Source organism: Anolis carolinensis, chromosome 1, assembly GCF_035594765.1.
Source record: "Anolis carolinensis isolate JA03-04 chromosome 1, rAnoCar3.1.pri, whole genome shotgun sequence".
In the NCBI taxonomy this organism is placed as follows: Eukaryota; Metazoa; Chordata; class Lepidosauria; order Squamata; family Dactyloidae; genus Anolis; species Anolis carolinensis.
In genome coordinates this window covers 339,315,498-339,339,773 of record NC_085841.1, presented here as the reverse complement: position 1 = coordinate 339,339,773, position 24,276 = coordinate 339,315,498, and the positions used below count along the sequence as shown (strand labels likewise).

The 24,276-nt window shown below is 38.3% G+C and overlaps 1 protein-coding gene across 1 annotated transcript in view; it reads right to left on the bottom strand.

The window, feature by feature from the left end:
• Positions 1 to 222: 222 nt before the first annotated feature.
• Positions 223 to 24,276, bottom strand: part of ttc8 (tetratricopeptide repeat domain 8) — a 41,585-nt gene continuing 17,531 nt past the window's right edge. The window contains exons 7-14 of the mRNA XM_003214415.4: positions 22,245 to 22,330; positions 20,635 to 20,722; positions 16,073 to 16,183; positions 13,940 to 14,079; positions 12,069 to 12,243; positions 9,199 to 9,321; positions 5,131 to 5,214; positions 223 to 4,014 (exon numbers count right to left, since the gene is read on the bottom strand). Of these exons, the coding sequence (XP_003214463.1) occupies positions 3,898 to 4,014; positions 5,131 to 5,214; positions 9,199 to 9,321; positions 12,069 to 12,243; positions 13,940 to 14,079; positions 16,073 to 16,183; positions 20,635 to 20,722; positions 22,245 to 22,330 (924 nt within the window). The 3' untranslated portion in view covers positions 223 to 3,897. The remainder of the gene's footprint in view (positions 4,015 to 5,130; positions 5,215 to 9,198; positions 9,322 to 12,068; positions 12,244 to 13,939; positions 14,080 to 16,072; positions 16,184 to 20,634; positions 20,723 to 22,244; positions 22,331 to 24,276) is intronic.

Below are 24,276 nucleotides of genomic sequence, written 5' to 3'. Positions count from 1 at the left end.
CCTAAAAAGAGGCATAGGATCCACTCCCTTCATATGGTCAAAGGTATCTCATGTCATCTGCAAATCACAAGAAGGAGCTCTGTAGTTGTGGATTCTGCAGTGTGAATGCCACATACAAAGAGCTACCATAAACAGTAATTCTGCACTGCTTGATCTACACATACAGTAAATAGAATAGAGTGGTGGAGACCAGAGGAAGTAAAATTCGAGACTGGACAGAAGGAGGTTCACATTTTTATTGCTTCTTTGTGTGGATAGCTCCTTCCATACAGAACATCAGCATAAGAAAAAGATTTAAAACCATACCCTTACAATGGTAGAAATTCCTTATTTTAGGAAGGGCTTCATTAAGTGGCATAAAAAGAATCATAGCGTTGGAAGAGACTTTGTGGGCCATCCAGTCTAACCCCCTGCCAAGAAGCAGGAAATTGCATTCAAAGCACCCCCAACAGATGGCCATCCAGCCGCTGCTTAAAAGCCTCCAAAGAAGGAGCCTCCACCACACTCCGGGGCAGAGAGTTCCACTGCCAAAAAGCTCTCACAGTTAGGAAATTCTTCCTAATGTTCAAGTGGAATCTTCTTTCCTGTAGTTTGAAGCCGTTGTTCTGCGTCCTAGTCTCCAAGGCAGCAGAAAACAAGCTAGCTCCCTCCCTCCTCCCTATGACTTCACCTCACATATTTATACATGGCCATCATGTCTCCTCTCAGCCTTCTCTTCTGCAGGCTAAACATGGCCAGCTCTTTAAGCCGCTCTTCATAGGGTTTTTTCTCCAGACCTTTGATCATTTTAATCACCCTCCTCTGGACACATTCCAGCTTGTCAACATCTCCCTTCAATTGCAGTGCCCAGAATTGGGCACAGTATTCCAGGTATGATCTGACCAAGGCAGAATAGAGGGGCAGCATGATTCCCTGGATCTAGACACTATTTATATTTTTATTTATGCAGGCCAAAATCCCACTGGCTTTTTTGCCCCCGCTTCAAATTTTTGGCTCATGTTTAACATGTTGTCCATGAGAACTCCCAAGATCTTTTTCACATGTAGTGCTGTCAAACCAGGCTCCCCCATTCTGTATCTTTGCATTTCATTTTTTCTGCCAAGGGGAGTATCTTGCATTTGTCCCTGTTAAACTGTTGTTAGTTTGGCCCATCTCTCTAATCTGTTATTATACAGTCTTCCACTCGGAAACTGAAGTTATAGTCCAAGTTCTGCCTTTTTGGGGCTTACTGAAGCCATGTCCCTTACAGGCTGAGATAACTAAATCTTATTTAATTATCAGTAGCTTGTCGAACACAAGCTGAACAACACTTGATCTGTTTCAAGTTAAAGGGACACAAGCACAGAGACTGTTATAACACAGGAATGCTGCAACTAGATGGGGAGGTCATATCGTCCTAACAGAACTCTCCCACAGAGATGGATACAGTTTCTGAAGCATCATGCTATACCATGTCGTACTAAATTAACTAACGGCAGTTTGCCTCAGGGCCAGATGATTTGCCTGCTCATTGGTGCTCACGCAAATTAAAGGAAAACTGAGACATCTCTCCATGACTAACTGCCTGGCTTCTTGATCTACTGTTCTTGCGGTGGTGGTGCCATGTCCTCATTACCACATCTGATTTAATTACTAAGCACAGAGCTCTCTGTAAATATTGGAATATCTTTGCTTGAGGCAAAGGAAAGGTTAAAAAGAGCAATCTAGCTTATTAAACAAGCAAAATATGCATTGAAACAAATACAGACTGATTAAAAATCTTCAGCTTGAAGTCACTGGTAAAGAACTAACCAAATTAATTTCACTCAACTTTAAATTTGTGTATTTCAAAATGTTAAAATTGATGTTTCATGAGTATAAATCACAGAGCCCTCAAACATTCATTCTAGAATACCTGTTACAACCTCAACAAGCACAGATTATTTTCTTATTTATTTGATCTAATTATACAACAAAATCTAATTTTTCAAAATGGTTATCCTTTAAACCTGGAAACCCTTTAGATGTGTTTCACTGGTCGTCCTCTGCCACCATGAATACTGATTGTGCAATGGGGGTCACAGGCTATTTTAAATAAAGGAAATTATGTTTAGAATTGTAAAAGTGGATATAAACATTTAAATCGGTAGATGCTACAAATATTATCATGAGATGATTAATTCTTAAGAAGCATATGCAAACACTAGAGATTTTTTGACACCTATGCCCATAATCTTAAATCTACATTTCTTTAAATTCATTAGGCCTTGGGGAAAAAAAGAAAATGGTTCCGGTTTAAAACTTTTGCTCTTTCTAAATTTCTGAAGTTTGTGACCAATCAAAAACAGTAAAAGCCAAACAAAACAAAACTCACTCTCTTAATCTTAACCTTATACTTATAACCTATATTTTATTTTATTATAAATAACTTTAACAATATACGCCATAGCTAAATAAATGGCAATGTAAAGTAAAATGGAATTTAAATAATGCCTGGAACACAGTAAATCGTTGTGCACCATGGTGGAAACCAGAACTAATACAAATGCATTTCTTTATTCGACTGCTAATATTAAGCTCATTGGAAGAAGTGTTTTTGCTTCCAATTTAAAGAATCTTTTTTAACTATCAGTTCAGTTTCAGAGGCTGTTACCACTGTCCTTCCTAACTGATGAGTGACAAAAAGTACTGCTTGCTTCCACAGATAGGGCAGGACTGTAAATAACTGGACCATGGGAAAAAAGGTATAGAAAACAGTAGTAGCAACTGCTCCTGCCTCACTGACACTGTTAAAAGTAGATTCTTTTATGATCTGCTAAGTGGAAGATAATTCATTTGAGAAGTAACAATGTTACTTCATTCTTTATGAAGCCGAGTAGTGCCCCACAGGTGCACATATTCCGCTGTTATCTATTGGTTCTAGTAACTGCTTTACTGAAAAATAAATCAAATTTGAAAAATTTAGTGGAGGTACATCAATCTGAGTATTTTCAGAATTCTTGGTTCTGAGACTGAAAGCAATACCCGATTTTCTACTAGCTTCCTCATGAAAGTTAGCTAGCAATTAGAAATGAGGATGTCAAGGAAAGGCAATATGCCACAACTGTCACCATCTTCCTTTTCCTGCTCAACTGAACTTGCTCCATTAAGGTAATCATTCTCAAAATTTCATTCTACATACTCAATGTTTATTATTTCCACTTCCTATGCCTGATTTATGTCTATTTTGAGGTTTCTTTCACCCCCACCCCATTTCTTACCCAAAACTCTTGCTATGAAATATATGCTAGCACCATCGCCATGAAAAGCTGTGGAGTGCAGTGGCATCAAGAGACATCAGGATCTACCAGACATCACTAGAAACTTCAATCCAAGAATGCATATATGTTCCCCACTAAAGGGATATTATAAAAGCAATGCCATTCTTAAACAAGAATCAGACATTAAGCTTGTCACGGTGGGACAAAAGGTTAAAGCACGCTGACAAGCTCCTATTTGAAACAGAATTGTGCCATGTAATGCAACTATTATCACATAGAGTGAACAAAAAGGAAAATGCCTCCTCAAAAAGAAACAAGCATATACAAAGAGGAACAAAGGCGGGCTTCCTTTTCTAGCAACTCTTACATGAAATGCTCCTGGTATTTTATATGGAATAAAGCAAACCCTTCATTTAATATATGAAAAAAGAATGCTGCTAGTAGACATGTCAAGTAGATTATGCCACTTTACATACACTTTTGCTTAAGGAAGCAGCTCTTACCAGTTTGGTGAGTAACATGCAAGTTTTGTGTATGACTCTTCTTTAGAGGAGCTTTCCTATAAAAATATTCTGAGAATTAAATATCAACTCATCCCCTTTGTCTACACTAGTTAGCAACTCTAAATAAGAAGACAGTTCGAATAAAAGGAGTTTCATCAAAGTCTGGCAAAGTGCTGTTTTAACTGATTTATAAGCTGTTGTGTATCCACATGCTCCTGAAATATTTCTTGAGACTTCTGGGCTGCCATGTAACTTCTCTGAAGATCACCAACCTACAAAACAAAGAAAAAAGAAAGAAAAAATGTTACTGATCATTGTGCTTTGCTGGGTGAGAACTATAACTTACACTAGATGCCTCCTGTAGTTATGTGCTATTAAGACGTATACTTAAACACATGCAGTAGTCTCAACTTTTCCATCTAGATCAGTGGTTCTCAACATGTGGGTCCCCAGATGTTTTGACCTTCAACTCCCAGAAATCCTAACAGTTGGTAAACTGGCTGGGATTTCTGGGAGTTGTAGGCCAAAACATATGGGGACCCATAGGTTGAGAACCACTGATCTAGATGATATTTTTGACTATATAACTTTCAAGAATATTGCACCTAACAACATGAACTGAATAAGTAAGTAGGAGCCAAGAAATTCAAACACATTTGTCTGGCTGATTTCAGTACGGCAGATAACTTTCCAAGTGAAAACAATAAAACTTAACAGTCTTAAGAAACAAACTTCTACATCAGAATTGGGCAGAGACCCCAAGATAGTCTTGGTGGGTCATAAAAATTGCTCTGAGGGCCGCATACTGCCACAGGGCCCACCCTTCCTAGACATACTAAAGAAAAAAGAATCCAGTTTGCTCAATAGATGGCCCTTACTGCCCTCTAGCCCTGAATGGATTGCATCAAGCTCATGAAAAAGACCTCTAAATAGCCATCAAAATACAAATAATTAAAAAAAAAATACTCACAAACCTTATTTACTTTACAGTTTGCCCTGTTTTCAGACCAGCAAGCAATAATCCAGTTCCCAAAAGCACAATTTAGTGTCTACATACATTGCATTTAGAACTTGTCTTAATAACCCATAGAAAAACACTGCCAAGGGTCATTTAGAAGCTGTCAGGGAGTTATCCACTAGACAGAAAAGAAACCACTATAAGGCGCTTGCTTCACTCCTTCCGGTCAGAAATAACACCTATAAAAACTAGCTAGGACCCAATGTATGAACTTGCCTTTTATCTTTCTACCCCCTACATTTCTTTTATACTGCAAACCTGAAGACAGGGGCTACATAAGCCACATGTGAAGACCTTTTTGGCCCAAGGGTGGGATAAAAATATTTAAACACGCAAACCTGAATACTGCAGAGAGGAGAAATGACATTACCTTTTCAGACAGTACAGCAAAATTGAAGTGTGGCTCATACATATGAGGTGCTATCAATGAAGCAGTCTGCAGAAACACTCTTGCCTGAGCAAGAAGAGAATGAAGAAAAGTTGAATCACAGTGTAAATCACAGTCCTCCCTCACTTGCAGAGTTAAAGACATTGTTGGTGGTGAGAGGCATGGTTAATGCATCTTCAGTCACTGAATCTGATGCTTTCCTGCCATTATTTGTTATCTCTGCAACACCAGTGTTGTGGCTAGCAGTTGTGTGGAAAACAGTGATCTGAACTGCATTTAAATCATGGGGGATGGAGGTTAAAGCCTCTTAACCACCAATCTGCACAACTCCAATTAAGATCACTCTTCCAGAACTGATAATAGCAGCCTTTCTTGGACAGCCAATGAACTGGGCTACATAGGAAAGAGTGCAGGCTTTCCCAAACATGTGTGGAACACATAGAAAACAGCCAAGGGATGCTAGTTGCCCACTTGTGATATGAAGCATTATTTATTATATCCATATGAGCTCCCTCCATCTTAGATCATCCATATTATTTTATTATACAAAACTGTCTTATGCGAAGCTAGACACATTGGTTCAACTAGACCAGTACTGCTTATACCAATAAGCATCAAGTCTTCAGTGGGGGGGGGGGGGGGTGTTTTTAGTCAGATACCAATTGTACAAGTTCTCCCACTTAAAAAGATGAGAGAGGCCTGTAAATGACATCATAGGTAGACCTCAACTATGAGAGACAACATGAGAAAACATATCCAGAAAATTACATTGTCTGATTTTTCACGAATTTATTGCAAATTATGGTGGAAAATAAGTATTTGGTCCATAACAAAAGTTCATCTCAATACTTTGTTATATATCCTTTATCGGCAATGACAGAGGTAAAATGTTTCCTGCAAGTCTTCACAAGGTTGGTACACACTGTTGCTGGTATGTTGACCCGTTCCTCCATGCAGATCTCCTCAAAAGCAGTGATGTTTTGGGGCTGTCACTGGGCAAACACAGACGTTCAACTCCCTCCAAAGGTTTTCTATAGTGTTGAGATCTGGCTAGACCACTCCAGGACCTTGAAATGCTTCTTACAAAGCCACTCCTTCATTGCCCTGGCAGTGTGCTTGGGATCATTGTCATGCTGAAAGACCCAGCCACATTTCATCTTCAGTGCCCTTGCTGATGGAAGGAGGTTTGCACTCAAAATCTCACGATACATGGCCCCATTCATTCTTTCATGCATACAGATCAGTCGCCCTGGTCCCTTTGCAGAAACAGCCCCAAAGCGTAATGTTGCCACCCCCATGCTTCACAGTAGGTATGGTGTTCTTTGGATGCAACTCAGCATTCTTTCTCCTCCAAACACGAGTTGTGTTTCTGCCAAACAGTTCGACTTTGATTTCATCTGACCATATGACATTCTCCCAATAATCTTCTGGATCATCCAAATGCTTTTTAGCAAACTTCAGTTGGCCCTGGACATGTACTGGCTTAAGCAGGGGAACACGTCTGGCACTGCAGGATCTGAGTCCTTGGTGGCGTAGTGTGTTACTGATGGTAGCCTTTGTTACATTGGTCCCTGCTCTCTGCAGGTCATTCACTAACTCCCCCGTGTGGTTCTGGGATTTTTATCACCGTTCTTGTGATCATTTTGACCCCACGGGGTGAGATCTTGCGTGGAGCCCCATATCGAGGGCGATTCTCAGTTGTCTTGTATCTCTTCCATTTTCTAATTATTGCTCCCACACTTGATTTCTTCATACCAAATTGTTTGCCTATTGCAGATTCAATCTTCCCAGTCTGGTGCAGGGCTACAATTTTGTTTCTGGTGTCCTTGGACAGCTCTTTAGTCTTCACCATAGTGAAGTCTGGAGTGTGACTGCTTGAGGTTGTGGACAGGTGTCTTTTATACTGATAATAAGTTCAAATAGGTGCCATTACTACAGGTCATGAGTGGAGGACAGAGGAGCCTCTTCAAGAAGAAGTTACAGGTCTGTAAGACCCAGAAATCTTGCTTGTTTGTAGGTGACCAAATATATATTTTCCACCACAATTTGCAAATAAATTTGTGAAAAATCAGACAGATTTTCTGGATGTGTTTTCTCGTGTTGTCTCTCATAGTTGAGGTCTACCTATGATGTCAATTACAGGCCCCTCTCATCTTTTTAAGTGGGAGAACTTGTACAATTGGTATCTGACTAAATACCACCCCCCCCCCCCCACATTATAACAATGTTATGTTATAAGAACATAACATTATGTCAACATTACATACACCTACAGATATGGAATACAACCCACTCCAAATTAAGGAAAGATTCTATACATTATTCCAAAACCCTGTGCTGGGAAACATGCAAAAAACATGATACAGTGCTATTCTTCTCTGATTATCCTACAGCTTTATTTTTGTGTAATCGCAAGGGAGCAGAATTGACAAGTGCTTTATCCTTTGAAGTGCTTGGGAAGCAGCATTTTTATTTTATTGTCCCTTGTAGCTCACAAAGTAGGTTGTCACAAGGAGGCTGTGATGTGGATGGTGTGTATAAATGCAGTCTTACACCCAAGCTGTACAATATTCGTTTGCCCAGTCTAAGAAATATGGTAGTTACAGCCACTGTAGTTCTCTTCTGAGAAGCTAACAACAAGAATTGTTTGAAAACTTTCATCAAACAAAAAGTCACTATAACAAATGCATTTCTTGACCAGTGCCCTCAATAGTAGCCCATTAAATAATGGAGCTATGGTATATTAGAATGAATGGTTTGGGCACTACTAACTGCTTGTTGCACATTGCTGATCATTCTCCAAATTTCTTATTACAGCATCAGAGAATAACACAATGCTGGAAAGCAACAGGCAAATGACATTATTCAAAACTGGCCTGTTCATAAGTGGCCTAAAGTTTTCAACTGACCATGGCAAATGTAGAGTGAAATCTGATTTTTAATAATTGTTATCATAAGTCTGCTACTTTGGGATTCTACTCTTATGACATCCTTTGCTAAGGAATTACAAGGTAGTAGTAAGGAATTGCCCAGAAAACACATATTTTGTAGCAAGATGGAAGCTCTCCCAGCCACTTTAGAAAATGGTGTTTAACTAAGCATGGAGTGCACAGAAAAGCAACATCACCTAGTTCAGTCATAGCTAGTAAACTTTACCCCATGATCATCACAACAGAAACTACAAGTTGAATGAAGAGATCTGAATGGAAATGCTAATCATTTTTAAATTGCTTTAAATAAATAACCTCTTTCACCTTTATTATATATTAATGTACAAATGAACCTTAACAGTATTTCCAGCCGAATATAGCTCTACAATAAAACTGATAACCTGTCACAGCAGAAAATCATGCACAAGTACATTTGAATGTTACCATGGTAATTGATAGAATATTTATATGGTAGCCCTGAAAGCAATGTGCTTTTTAGAAAGAGAAATTTCACTTAGAGCTGTATTTCATATTGTAATTCTTCCACAGCTCTGTTCACAGCTAACAAAAGCACATCAGAAGTGATACATATTAACAGCATTTTAAGAAAGGTCCATACCCTTTAATTCCTCCTAACTATAAGACATAATCAAGAAGAGCAACTTACAAATGATTCTAAGACTGTCTCTTCTTTTTAATGCAACAAAGCTAATCACACCAGATTCTATTGTACTAGCAAGGATCCTCTGTATTGTTTTTCTGTATTAGCAAGTATCATTTCATTTGAATGTTTGGTTTCAAAGGGGTTATTATGGAATCCTCATTGGGCTACATATTTAATTTAATTCATTCACAATTCTTAAACAATATATGCTCAAAAATGTTGCATATTTGCTTCTTTTTAACATCAAAGCTTTTTCTGGAAAGTGGAAGGGAATGTCATGTATGAAAGAATGAAATCTGCAAGTGGGGGGCAGAGATTTCCAAAACAATGAATCTGTTAATGGTGACCAGAATGAGAATTTGTCCCATTCTATTTACCTCTTCACTTATATCAAGTAATAGCTTTCTGGAAACACATGTGACAAGTGCTCCATATTTTTTAGCACTTAATACCAACCTGCTCAACGCGCCCTTTCTGCATCTCTAATACAGCCAAATTGTTATAAGCTTCTGAATGATCGTTGTTATTGGCTAACGTTAACTTGAAACACTGGTAAGCCAAATTTATATCGCCTATTCCCTAGGAAACAAATGTAAATAATATATAATTCAATATATAAAAGATCCCATTGCCAATACTATTACATTTCAATCAGCACAATAAAGAAAAGGATAAAAAATGTGATTAGTCAGAGCTTCCCTCAAGGGCTGAGATCCCAGAAATCTTCAGAATGGGACATTATTCTATGAGCCAGGCAAGATCATTGGCAACATACATGTCAGTTTAGGAATAGGCATTAAGAATGGGGAGGAGATACAATTTAGAGGACAGATTGAGGCCTTTTCCTTAACCTCTAATAAGAGATGAACCTGGTATATTCTAGCAAAAATCTGGAACACATTAGCAATTTCTCATTGCAATGCAGACAAAACATACATTGAGTTGGGTTTTTTTCTAGGCTTCACAGAAAAGAAGCAGACAAATTTGGATGCTCTGCACTTTCCATGGCTAATAGTATAGCATTAAACCTTGCAATGAACTCTGCTCTTCAGTGCAGTTATATGGGCAAAGTGAATTTCCTATGCACCCTAATTTTCAGTTTTGGTGCCTCTTGTGATGACTCATGGGCCATGTAGTCCCGTTCCTGGTACTATTGAGGCAGATGAAGAGGAAAACTTGGGTTTCCCACCGTTTCAGCCAGAATTGGAGCCCTTGCACCTGCAAGATGTTTGCCCACAAGAAGTCAGCCAAACAAGCCTTGAGCAGAAATCTCCCCCATTTTCTCGCCGGGATTATTATAATCAAGATAGGGGCGCTCGAGAGGCGACTCGCCGGAGCGCCAGGATAGCTGCCAGACAATTAGCTGATTAAGTCTGCTTCCCTTGGGAAACTTTAAGGAGTCATGCATCTGGACACAGTATAGGTTTCGTTTCTTGTTCCCCAGAGAAAGTGTTCCTTGGCGGGAAAACAAGATCCTATATAGGTGTTTGCCCGCAAAGGAATCCTTGCGGAGTCAATTCGTCGGCTTGAGGAGTGAGATCGTGTGTAGACTTCGTACTCCAGTTCCCAGATCCCGGATCAAGTTTCCAGCCCAGCCTTGTACCATGGCCTTCTATGGACTCAGTTTTTGATTCATGTTTGCCTTGTTTCAAGTTTGATCTTGCCAAGTTTCAAGTCTTGCCTTGCCTTGTGTTTTAAACCACGGACCTTGCTTCTCTGATTCAAGCCTTGTTTTCCAGTTTCCTTCGGATTTACCTTAAGCCTCAAAGACTATGGACAGTTCCCCACACTACTGCTTGTCGAATAGTGTGTGTTTCGGTGAAGTGGATTATAACTTTGGACTTTAATATCTCATATTGGACATTGTTTTCCTGGACTATATTTGACCTTTTCTGAAAGGTCTACTTCTGAACTATATTCTTCACTTGTTTTTATTGACTTTATATATTCCTTTAATAAAGATATTAGTTAGATTCTGGTCTCTGCGCATGGTTATTGGTGCTCTGCAGCCTGGGTCCTGACACCTCTATACTTTAGGGATAATTATGGACCCTTAAGACATATCAAACTGCCTCTCCAAAGGACTAGTTATTCAGATTTCACCTGACTGGCTCTGCCTAATAATACAGTTTCTGAAAGGGAAACTAATCCTATTTTAAGCTGTCTTTACATTCCGCTTGTACAAGACCACACGGAAGACATTTAAGGGGTCATGCAAGTGCAAGCATCAGGGACATTTAGGGGCCAAGGAGATTTTAATGAAGAGCTAAAGCCAAGTACCCACTCTCAGTTGTTGATACTTGGCCTCTCAATTCTTACCTCTTTAAGGCACAGAGAGAATGAGGGCAGAAGGAAAGCCTGGGATCTCCACAAAACCAAAATCATGGTCATGTGACCCCTTCCTCTCTGGGCAAAAGAAGGAACTAGACCAGTCTTTCAGAAGCCTCATTTGCACCATTCATAAAATTGTGAGAAATATTTAAATATTCATAGCCCTCTGCATCTGGCAGATAGTTATAAATCACCCTGGACATAACCAGGCAGATGAGTTGTGCTCCTTCTTACTATCATTCGTTTAATTCTCCTTCAGATCATACATGTGAGAGGAAATTGATGATACCTTAGAACACATCCAGTTCTGTAACTGTGATTCTATATAAGTATGTTTAGAAAATTGAATTAGAAGTGTGCTTTACTGAATAAAGACTTTGCAATGATGATTTTCAGTGAGATTAAAAATCTGACCATGAATGGGCACTATGAACAGAGGGGAATGATGTTTATGTTTGAGGTTATTTAGCCTTGGGTCAATTACTGTTCATCTTTAAATCTACGGAGATGTAGAAAATTCAAAGAGGGAGACATCTGAAGTCACAGTGGTGTCATGTATTCAACTAACCACTGCCAAATCTATTCTCAGATTTTTTTTTTTAATGGCTGGTCTCAGAACTGCAATAACTAAAACAAAATCACTGAATTGTTCATGCTGAATGTTTTCATTTCTTGACAGATGAACAAAAATTAGCTCAAATACACCTGAACCGGTGTGGGAGAGAATGAATGCTGTAATTGTAAGTAACTACTCTGCCACTATTGTTTTTTTTCCTCTTGCCACTGCAGAATTATGTAAGATTTTTTCAGCCTTCCTCAAGATGATGTGTGTGTGTCTTTTTGATCTTTAAAATGCCCTCAAACCAATCAGACAGAGTTTGTCAAATTATTTGTTCTCCAGTACTCACAGCTGTCCTAAAAACTTTCTCAGCAAAAAAATCATTTTTCCTGCACATATACTTCAACAAAATAACCTGAACAAATATTACTCTTACCACAGCTACATGTCCCAAGTTGTACCAGACATCTGCAGCCTCTTCCTCGCTTTCAGCTAGAGAGAGTGCTCGTTCGAAGGAGGTGAGAATCATGTCATATTGCTGGGCATAAAAACAGCAGAGGCCCAGGTTGTTAAATAGCTGGCAGTTATAAATGCCCATTTGTAGGAGCCGCCTAATTCAAGACAGAAACATTTCAAAATTGTACCTTCACAGTACAGATCATGTAAGCCACTGATATTACAATGTGATTCTTTCCCATATCAATTAGCAGCCTATGAACCACAGATACACATGGAGAATCCATATTCAGAGTGTTGGCATAAATGTGTCAAATATTTTAGAAAGTGGACAAAGGAAATATTGAAAGGAACAGCAACATGTCCTCCAGATAAGACTGGGAAAAGCCCTGCCTCAGCTTCTATTTCTCAGCTTCTCAGATTCATTGCCAATTACTGCTGACAATACTGGCTAGATTGGCCAATCCTCTGACTCACTGTGGCAGCTTTCTATGTTCTTATCCATTCTTTCTAGGTATGTTGCTCAGTGACATGGAGAGAAGCCATACATCAGTCACATCAACACTGAGAATTTTTAGTCAACATCATTGATATTTATATTTCACATAAATATTTAGAGGTTCCATCCATTCTCTAACCCAAACAGCTGTCAGATATGACCAGAAACTTTCCAATAATAGTAATCACCATTATGTTTCTCCATTAGGATCAAGTACTGGTGACTACAGCAATTTCAGAACACTACTGATGTAGTGGAAATTACTATTCATAAAGCCCTGGGGCACTTGCATTAATATATTTATTATGGGACAAGTGTCCACAAGCAGGACATCGTTCAGTGTCTGATATGTTTTATTTAAAAGCTCCTATTTTCACAGGTTTTGACCTATTTATTTTATTTATATCCCACCTTTCTCTCAACATGACAGACATTGTTCCAAATTGGCATACAATGTTTCAGAAGCACAATGCAGTTAAAAAGTCTTAGTACACAACACAGTTAAAATAAAAGCAGTATTAAAAGACCCTTAAAACATAATAGAATAAAAAATACTACATCACCTTTCCCCATTAAAGTTTTATCTTCCACAACACATTTAAATAATAGGTCTTTGCCTGCCAGTAGAAAGACAGCAGAGAAAGGATACAACCAGACCTTCCAAGAAAGGGAGTTCTATAACTTGACAGCAGCAAGCAAAAAGGCTCTCTCTCATGTCCAAACCAGAGATATCTGAAATAGTGATAGGACCGAGAGAGCCTTCACTGCAGGTCTTAGACCAGTGGTTCTCAATCTGGGGTCCTCAGATGTTTTTGGCCTTCAACTCCCAGAAATCCTAACAGCTAGTAAACTGGCTGGGACAATGGGATTCCTAGACAATGGGATGCTCATATTGGGAGATAAGGATTTACAAATACTCTGAACTCAACTAATCTTGTCCAGCATTCAAACACACAAGTCCAATTTGTTTCAAGGAGTGGAGGGAGATGTCTTTTCTTAAGAAGCAAAGCGAGTCTTGCTTGCTTTTGTTCTGTGGAGTCAGAAAATCAGGAAAGTCACAGCAGGGATGGCAAAGGCTCCTAGGCAAAGCATAAGGGGGAATACTCTCTGTCTGGAAGAAACTACTGTATAGTGAAACAGCAAAAAGTTCTTCTGATAAACAGAAGAATAAAATATAAAACCGAGAATAGAATTAGCAACAGAAAAAGAAATATTATTGTTTGCCATATCTTCAGATATATTATGGAAATGTATGGCCAGTAAGAGTAGCTCAACAATACAGGCTGAGATTAAAGGCTGTAAAACAACTATGTGCATACATAAGTACAGAGAATGACACACGAATACACTACCTGTAAAACCGCAATGCTATCTCTGGCTGGTCAGAATAAAAGTGATTACTCCCAATGCATGCAATGGCTTCCACATGAGTATTGTCTTGTTTTAAAACATCTTTATAGCATTCTGCAGCTGCAGAAATGTTGTTCATTTCCTATCAAAAGTTTAAAAAGTTTGTTTAAATTGTAGAATCATTTTAATAAGCTTTGAAATCAGTTAACAAGTAGACTATTTGAAACATGTATTAGACTAACTTTGCAGTTACATTAGACACTATGCCAGGGATCCTCAAACTTTTTAAGTGGAGGGCCGATTCACTGTCCCCCAGACTGTTGGGGGGCCGGACTAGGATGAAATAGTAAAAAATTAGGATTGTTTTTGTGTGCCTTCAAGTCATTTCAGACTTAGGTCAACCCTAAGTCTAAAGTTTAGGACAGAGTCCAGGTCAATGACCTTGGAGGGCCGTATCCGGCCCATGGACCTCTGATCTAGATAATCTCATAAGACCATAGGTAAGCAAAGAGACCTCCAAAGACCATCTAGATGGTTTCAGAAGACCATAGATAAGGAAAGGGACCTCAAAGACCATCTAGACAATCTCATAAAACCATAGGTAAGTTAAGGGACCCTCAAAGGCTATCTAGACGGTCTCATAGGACCATAGGTAAGGAAAGTGACCTCAAAAAGCCATCTAGATGGTCTTGTAAAGCCGTAGCTAAGCAAAGAGACCTTCAAAGACCATCTAGACAATTTCATAAGGCCATAGGTAAGCAAAGAGACCTCCAAAGACCAGGTAGACTTAGGTCAACCCTAAGTCTAAAGTTTAGGACAGGGGCCAGGTAAAGGACCTTGGAGGGCCGCATCCGGCCCCCGGGCCTTAGTTTGGGGACCCCTGCACTATGCTATGTAATGTAATCATCTAAATACCTATCTCTTCAGCTTACCATTTACTAGCAGAACCCAAGTATACTGCAGAAGATGCATGCACATATACTGTATTAATGGCTTATACTGTAATCATGAAACAGCCATTTTAACTTAGATTCAAGACATTTTCTTCAAGCCTGCTCACAGTAAACAACCATATGTCATGGGGATTCTTTTGCTATTTATAGCCTGCCACAGGGCAAACAGTACAAGATAATAGCATCAGTTTCCTGTAGCATGGAAAACATACTCTTTCCTCATTGTTGGCCCAATCTACTCAGCCAGTTGTGACTGAACAGCTTTCCAAAGAGCTGTTGAAAGAATTGTTTCTCAAAGTGGAAGTCACCGACAGGTCAATCAAGGCAACAATTATATACCAATTTACCTGAAACTAAGCATCATTGAACTCAGTGGAATGTAATCTGAGTAGGCATATACAGACTGAGCTCTGAGATAGTATGGGTATTTCGTTTGGCATCTAATGGTTGCCAGTTGTGAAGCCACCCTGTGCTCCCCCCCCCCTCGGGGTTGAGGAGGACAGAATAAATGTATGAAATAATAAATATGGGTAGTTATTTTAAACCATTCAGATTGCCTCACAGCCTAGCTACAAAGGCCAATGCAGGGACGGGGATGAGACATCTACTCAGCTTGAAAAATACTATTGATAAACTGGGGAAAGGGAGGCGAAAGAAACATAAATAACTCTTTGAGTTTACTAGAAACAGATGGGATATAAATGTCACCATCTAGTAATGCTCTCTTAATTACACATAGATTCATCTCAGAGACTGAATTATACACAGCATGCTACTCCAGCAGATGTCACTGCTCCAGTGGAAGTTAAAATTGCATCTATAGTCCACTAGTGAAGTACAGGATGTGCAAAATCCCAGATTTGATTACATCAGTGATTCCCAAACTCTGGAACTCTGTGTGTTTTGTATTTCAGTTCCCGGAATCTCTGACCACTGGCCAAAGTGGCTGAGAGTACTGGAAGGTGAAGTCCAAAACATCTGCAGGACCAGAGCCTGAGAATTGGTGGAGAAGACGAACTGATGTTCTGGCTCCCAACATCGCTATAATTAGGGGCAAAGTTGATCTTGTTCTTGTCCTTACTCCTCTATGTAGTGGAAACCACTACAGTTCATTTCTGAGGACAACAGTGAACATACTGAAAATCAGTCTCTTTGGAAAAGGCAAAAGCTTGGTTTGCATACCTCATGAATCCTTGCAATACCACAAATGAGGGAGACTTCTCCAGGAAACCGATCTAATCCTTGTTTGAAAACATTTAGAGCTGTCAAAGGCTGATCCAAACGGGAATACACCTGAGCAAACAAATGATATGTGCAGCTGCATCAATCAGGATTTGTTGTTCACCTAAAATATTTTACCTTGCCTATGTATACATTTGTACGATCAAATAATAAGCAAATGTGGAACACTGAATTTACATTTCAGCACTGCATCCCCACACCTTCCAAAGAGCAACTCAATTATAGAATCATAGAATCATAAAATCATAGAATAGTAGAGTTTGAAGAGACCTCATGGGCCATCCAGTCCAACCCCATGCCAAGAAGCAGGAAATTGCATTCAAAGCACCCCCAACAGATGGCCATCCAGCCGCTGCTTAAAAGCCTCCAAAGAAGGAGCCTCCAGCACACTCCGGGGCAGAGAGTTCCACTGCCAAACAGCTCTCACAGTTAGGAAATTCTTCCTAATGTTCAAGTGGAATCTCCTTTCCTGTAGTTTCAAGCCATTGTTCTGCGTCCTAGTCTCCAAGGCAGCAGAAAACAAGCTAGCTCCCTCCCTCCTCCCTATGACTTCACCTCACATATTTATACATGGCCATCATGTCTCCTCTCCGCCTTCTCTTCTGCAGGCTAAACATGGCCAGCTCTTTAAGCCGCTCTTCTTAGAGTTTGTTCTCCAGACCCTTGATAATTTTAGTCACCCTCCTCTGGACACATTCCAGCTTGTGAACATCTCCCTTCAATTGTGGTGCCCAGAACTGGACACAGTATTTGAGGTATGGTCTGACCAAGGCAGAATACAGCTCAGAAACCCATAACTTTATTCTCAGACCAGAATTCCATGTTGTAATACATTGGAATGCTACCAAAAAAGGTGTGTTCATCCATAGTCACCCATAAAGTTTTATACTATCTGTTCTGATGTCCCTATTATGTTGAGTGTTTCTTTACCTTCACCAAAACATGATGTGAAACAATGACAGGAATGCTCACAGAGCTGGTCTGCCCATAACATAGTTGAACATTATGAAAGGAGTATATCTGCCATCTCAGTAGGATCTATTTCTCCAGTAAGGCTATGGAGAGAGTGGAACTGTTTGTTTTTGTTTTAAATTAACTCTAACTTGCTATGTTAAACATTCACAGAGGTAGGGTACATATAGTGCTTTATGAAGATGGCTTGTATAGTTTGTGGGTCAGGATAAGGCAAAAGCCACATCTTCCAATAATCTCTTTATAGCAATGCTGAAGAAAAGAGAAATATGCCAGTAGTAATTTATAATATGAGGAAATTCAATGGGTGATCTAACATTTTGCAGAACTGGCTTGCTTTTCTTCTAACATGTGCATCTTTCTTCAGATTCTGTATCAAGCAACTGCCACAGCTTCAGGATATCCAATCTCAAAAAAGAATGAGATGCTACTGAATCTTCCACACACAGGCAAACCAGGCCCTTCTGTTACACTTAAGCAATGAAAAGAGCCATAACATCTGAATGATATGCGGATTTTAGTACTCAAGTTATTTCTTCAATGTAACTGCCTTTTCACATAGTATTAAATACATTTTGTGAGAGCACAATTTGTTAAGACCGTTCCTTCCAGTGAAATAGCATAATAAATAACACAAAGCCAACATTGGATAGAGAATGAAAATCCAGCTATCACTGGTGCTCTCATTCCACATGATAGGCAATAAAGCACAGCACAAAATGGTACAAGCTGTACCAAACTTTAAGAGAAAGGAGATGGATTACTCTGATTATAATAGTAAATCTGTCTTATAGACAATTGCAGTAAAATTCTGCACTGAAAAGACAACTGCATTAGTTTAAACATACTTACAGCAAGAATTATGTGACTAAAAGTCCCCAGAACACCTTGAAATTTGTATTCATTAACAACAGCAATAAGAACATTAGGATTTTCATAAGAAATTTGCCAAATAATTCCTGCTGTCTTTTAAAGTACATGTTTCCTGGTAGCAGAAATAAGTGTGACTTGGTAGGCGCCTGTCATAATTTAAGATGTGTTTTGACCATATGAAAGCCATTTCAATATATGACGCTTTAAAGCCATTTCACTGCATGAATTCACTCACATAAGTTCTAACCTAGATGTCAGCACTATATTGACTCTAAAGGAGCCTTCAAAGCATTAAGTATAAATGAATGTTTATAATCTGCACTGCAATTCCCAAAGGATTTGTCTCAACCAATATTTGTATAAAAACATAAAGGAATGCATTCATTGTGTCTGTCATGCTTCTTCTCGTTTCTTTATCTGAACTTAACTTCTTTTCAACAGATTTTCATAATCACATGCTTCCATCAACAGCTTCAGTAACAGATCTATACATAAACTGAGATTACATTATAGCCTCTGAACTTTTTAAGACTTGCTAATGTGGTTCCTTCAAAACTAGCTCAGAATGAAATGTTTTGAAAACAGCTAATTTAAAAACATGAAAAACATGGTGCCAGGTACCTAACACACCTTGCAGGTTAAGGATGGAAAGCGAGAGGTATGACTGCACATTGGGCGCAAAGGTAAAGGATAAACAGCTGTACCCACAATGATGGTGAGATTTTGGAAATGTGCTATTATTACACGAATAAGAACTGCAAATACCTTGATGAGAATAACAGGCAGCATTTAAGAGTAAAAGTGAAATGTGTAGAGAGAAATCAAAACCAAAACTGCCATTTTGATTCTGCAATCTGGATTTCAGTACACAATAAAAGAAGGTCAGCCAGGATGTCTCCAAAAGGTTGCAAAACACCATCATAAAAGTAAAATGCTAAGCCAGACTTGAGGCAAAAGAACTCTCCAATCATTATTCTTGGGAAAAGGATGGTGCTGAGAATTCTTTTTCTGGTACTATAAACAGGGGGAAATTATTTGCTTGTTTTAGAAAGAGGTTTCTAGGAATTTGGTGGTAGTTTTGTATTTACCAGCGCTTGTAAATACAAAACTACCCAACTATGAATTTACCTTTTTCAATCCAGTTCAATCCTTCCTTACTCTCTATATTTGTTAAACCCTAAAACAATCCTGTGGTACCTTTAAAACTAACTAGGACAAACAAAAATCTAGCATAAGCTTTATGGACTCCAGAGCATTTAATCAGATGCATGGAGTAATGCAAATGAGTGTATCTATGAAAAGTAACAGAAATAAAACAAATCTTAGAATGGTGATAAGTACTGATTTAATTATTGCTGTGAAAAACTGCTAATAGAGCTCTTCTATATTGCAAACCTATTAATAATAAGCTTAATTTATATCCCGCCCCCCCTCTCTCTCTCTCTCACACACACACACACACACATATAAAGAAAAACACACACACAAGGTATACATGTCTGTTCACAGAGGCTTTCATGCATCTAATGAAGTGGACTGTAATTACAAAAACTTCTGCTAGAAAATTCTTCTTCCCAATTAATCTCAAAGGATTGCTTTATGTGTAATAAACAGACTATATTTATTTGAATACTTTGAGATGTATGTTGGTCACAGTATCCTTTGACCAGCAGTTTTATTTGACAGTGACACTTCTCTTATCTGCTTTATTCCTTCCCAATTTTGGCCCTATGTATTTTTAGGTCATTATTAAATTTGATTTCATCCTATGTTGTTTAGTAGAAATGTTCGTTCTCTTTCCTTTATCCCTTGTTTTTGCTTAATGTGTGCAAGTCCCATATACACAAATAGTTTTCTGAACGAGATGCACACATATGCTACATACACTACCACAGTGCACAAGGCAGCAGACAAATGAGCAACTTTTAACCACATTACGTATTAAACATACTACAAATTAAAAATGGCTAGTACAAAAACTTCTGGACCTGTTTGCAATTTGGCAGTGAATCTTCACTTAAGGTGGCTTACATGTATCCAGATTTCATGTGCTTTACTGACCCCCCCCCCACACACACACACACAAAAGTCAGCGGCAAATGCAAGTCAGCGGCAAATAAACTGTTTCCGAATTGTTACTGGGCCCAAATCAAGTTGGATCAAGTCATGTCTGAATCAAACCAAACCAAATCACAGCCCAATCAGAATAGCCAAATATTATAATAATAATAAAACTTTATTTATACCCCGCCACCATCTCCCCTATGGGGACTCGGGGCGGCTTACATGGGGCCATGCCCAGACACCATACAATATAACAAAATAAACAGCAAATCATAACACAATATAACAGTGCAAAATCATCGAATATATATTACAACCCATATTACTAACTGATTCAGGGAAATCTTAGATAGCCTTAAAATTTCAAAATGTATGCATTTACAACAAGGGAGATAAAGAGTAAGTGTGTTTGAAAAGAAATATAGACAAGAGAATTAGAAACAGAAAGAAACAACAGAAACATTTAACACAAAAAGAGAAAGGCTTTCAGAAAGCTATAAAAGATGAACTAAAAGTTATTCAAATTGAAAAATTTCCTCTAGGACATATCAGACTATGGTTCAAAATCTTAATCTGAAATAATTTCCACTTACTTTTGCCAAATATAATATTGTATCTACCATATCTTGCTGCCTAAGAGCTGATTTAAATTGTGTTTCTGCTTCGCGATATAATCCTAACCTGGAGAGAACAAAAAGGAACGTATGTCAAAAGTTAGAATAAGTGAGGAAAAGTTTTTAAATTATATGTTAAATATTTCATATATATTATTTTGGACAGATCAAATATATTTAGTAAAAATATTCACATTGGTAAATTCTTAATGATTCCAATGAGATTTTAAAAAGACATGGTTTTAAAACTGCATAATGTAGTCATTATGTTTACATAAAACATGCAAATGCTATTTTAATTTGAACAGGCCGTTACCCTGCCATCTAGGAAATGAGCATGACCTTCATTGAACCTTGGGGCATCTGTCCCTCCCTCCTTCCCATGCTTCCGATATAATTTCTTAGAGAAAAATAGAATTTGAAAACATTCCACGTTTTTTGCCCTATGGAGGAGGATTTCAATACATTGTTATTATTTTAATAACATTATTTAATAACATTATTAATATTAATATTATTTTGAAGACCCATTGATCTGTCTTAGCCAAAAGAACATTTCCACAAGCAAGATGCCATTTTGTTTTGGAAAAAAGCCTGTCCCCTTAGTCTTAAAAATGGAGATGAAAATAATCTGAACAATTCCATTTCAGCAACATGTTTTACCAGTTCTTTCAGAAACAGATAGTTTCCTGCCCCAATTTTTTAAACTGATGAATCAAGAGTCCTTGCTACTTGTCAGCTATATCTGGATTTAGAGCCCTTTTTGGCAAAAGCCCTATAGTTTGTAGAAACTACCTGTCTGGCTTCAGGTTTTAATATTCTCATAGTTTTTTTATTCAGTTTGAAAATAATAGTAATAGTAATAATAATAATAATCCATGATCCAATTTTGCTAAACAATGGAAAATTATGTCAACATGCTTGGGAGGGGGGCAACTGTAGAGAAAGAGGCAGCCACTCCCCGATCTTCCAGTGGACCACACAACATTTGTGGCTGATTTGGGATGTTTAGAGTTGGTTTGGGGGTGAAAAATGGCCCGAAATTTAAAATAAACTTTTTGGGAATCCAGGGATTTCTAGGACTTTTAGGGACTATCATGTGGGGCCTCAAGAGTTGCATGCAGGACACAGGCTATACATTGCCCTTCCCTGGACAAGGGAATCTGCTATATATATATGAACTCCTTCCATTATTTAAATAGCTATATCTTTTAGTATGGCAAAAGACCCAAACCATATAAGTAAAATAATTTCTTCAGGTTTCTTCAACCCATAGGGGTTGAATTTCATCCAGTGTAGATTTATGACTGTGAAAGGATATTTACAGGGCATAAAGGAGCCTATTTATCACTCCCACCACCGCCATATTCTAAATTGTTATGAGAAAGAGATACCTATCCTTGTATCACTCAGTTTGGGCAAAACTAAAAAGATAGGAATGTACGAGATGAAATCATGCTTAATCCATGCTGTAGGGGGGAAGTAAGAAGCAGGCATCTTATGTTCAATGAAGGGTACCAATATTGACAAGTATTAAGTCAATGCAAATGAGCTCAAATCTTACGTTTTTAAAAAGGTGAGATGTTTACCTGTAATAACACTTCCCAATTTGCACTTTCCACCACCAATCTTTGAACTGGGCATGTTGTGTGGCATATGCTGCCAAATCTAAAGCCTTAGAGGAAAAACACAGCTTTAGTTTTGAGAGAGAGAAATTCCAGTTTAGAATTGGTAAGATGTAAAACAGTCGCAAGATTAAAACAGAAAATATCCCAAAATGATCTAGGAGTCTTTTGCATTATTTCTATTATATTACGTAAGCTAAAACAGCAAGAGAAGAAGTCATAAATTCTCGATGTAAGACCTTGCAGACAATGCATTTTTAATAGCATAACTCCCTTTTCCATCCTTTACCTTATATAACCAATTGTTAAGGGGCCAGATAAAACTCTTCCACATCTTCGATGGAATCATTTTTAAATTAGATTGCATTTTAGCTTTCCATATTAATACAGAAATGTGTAAGTTCACAAAATCATACTAATCTGCTTGTCTATGTGAACAATGAAAGAGTAAATCCGTATTAATTTTTAAAAGGATGTATAATCAATTATTGGAGCCCCCAGTGGTGCAGCACATTAAACTGCTGAGCTGCTGAACTTGCGGACCAAAAAGTTGGGAGGTTTGGAGCAGGGTGAGCTCCCGCTGTTAGCCCCAGCTTCTGCCAACCTAGCAGTTTGAAAACATGCAAATGTGAGTAGATCAACAGGTACCGCTCTGGCAGGAAGGTAACAGCACTCCATGTAGTCATGTTGCCAACATGACCTTGGAGGTGTCTACGGACAATGCCAGCTCTTCAGCTTAGAAATTGAGATGAACACCAACCCCCAGAATTGGACATGACTAGACTTAATGTCACGGGAGAACCTTTACCTTTACTAATCAACTACTGATACCACACAACACTTGATTCTGAGTGGGACAAGTAGTCTATAGGTGGAAGATGAAATACACAATAGTTTATACATATCCACCTGCGATAAGTTCTTTCTTCCCTCACTATGGTTTAGAAACATGCTTAGGCAAGTGAGTTTTGATTTAGCACAAGACATTAAAAGTCATAATCAATTTTTGCACATAAGAAAAAGTCTGTGAGCCATTCGTTAAGGACTCAGTGAGTGAAGACCTCTTTTGAAGTTAACCTTCACTGGGATACAGCACTGCAGTTCCTTTTTGCAAGTCAATGAGCCAAAATGGTAGGGCAGTAGAAAGAAACTGCTATGCATAGTTTGAATGTGAATGTCATTTTCTATTCACAATTTTATTTTAATTTCAATGTTTGTATTTAATCTCAAAACACAATTTTTGAAATAAGTAAAATTAAAGAAATCCTTTTAATTTGCTGATGAAAAATAAAGTGAATTTGCATCTCTCTTCTCCACAATATCTCCTGAAATCCAGTGCCTGAAAAAATCTTCTTGCTTCCAACATTAGCTGGTACAATTTAGCTGGTACCAATTTAAACAGATCTTCCCTAAAACAATTGTTCCAGCAATAACTGCCAAATAGCTTTCAGTATGAATGTGTAATTGGCCACTATCTCTAACTAGGACCTGTTTCTATGGAAAATGATATGATTTTTTGCAACAGTATATCTAGGAATTGAGTATGTTGACAATGTAATTGGAATTGACCCTCTACAATTTCTTGCCTTGACAAGCATTCATTTGTCCATTAATATAAGTGAAAAAGCAAAGATTCATAAATAGTGGAAATTGTTGACGACAATCCTCAAAAAGATATGTGCCTTTTTATAATATTGGAATTAGTAAAAATTAGCGTACGATATCCATGTACAAACTGATGTGTTCAACTTCAGTTTCAGGATTTCATGGAGAATTATAAACAAATCACATCCATTCCACACTCCTCACATTAATCCCAATGCTCATGTTTAACCTGAGAAGAAGCAAATCAACATGGAAATGCTGATTTGCTTTCCCTCTACTGAAGTGAGGACTATTTAAGTCTGAATGGATAGGCAGTCCCTGATGGTTAGAGCCATTTGCAGTGGAATATCCTGCCTTGGAGTGTTACAGGGTCTACTTCTCTAGAGGCTTT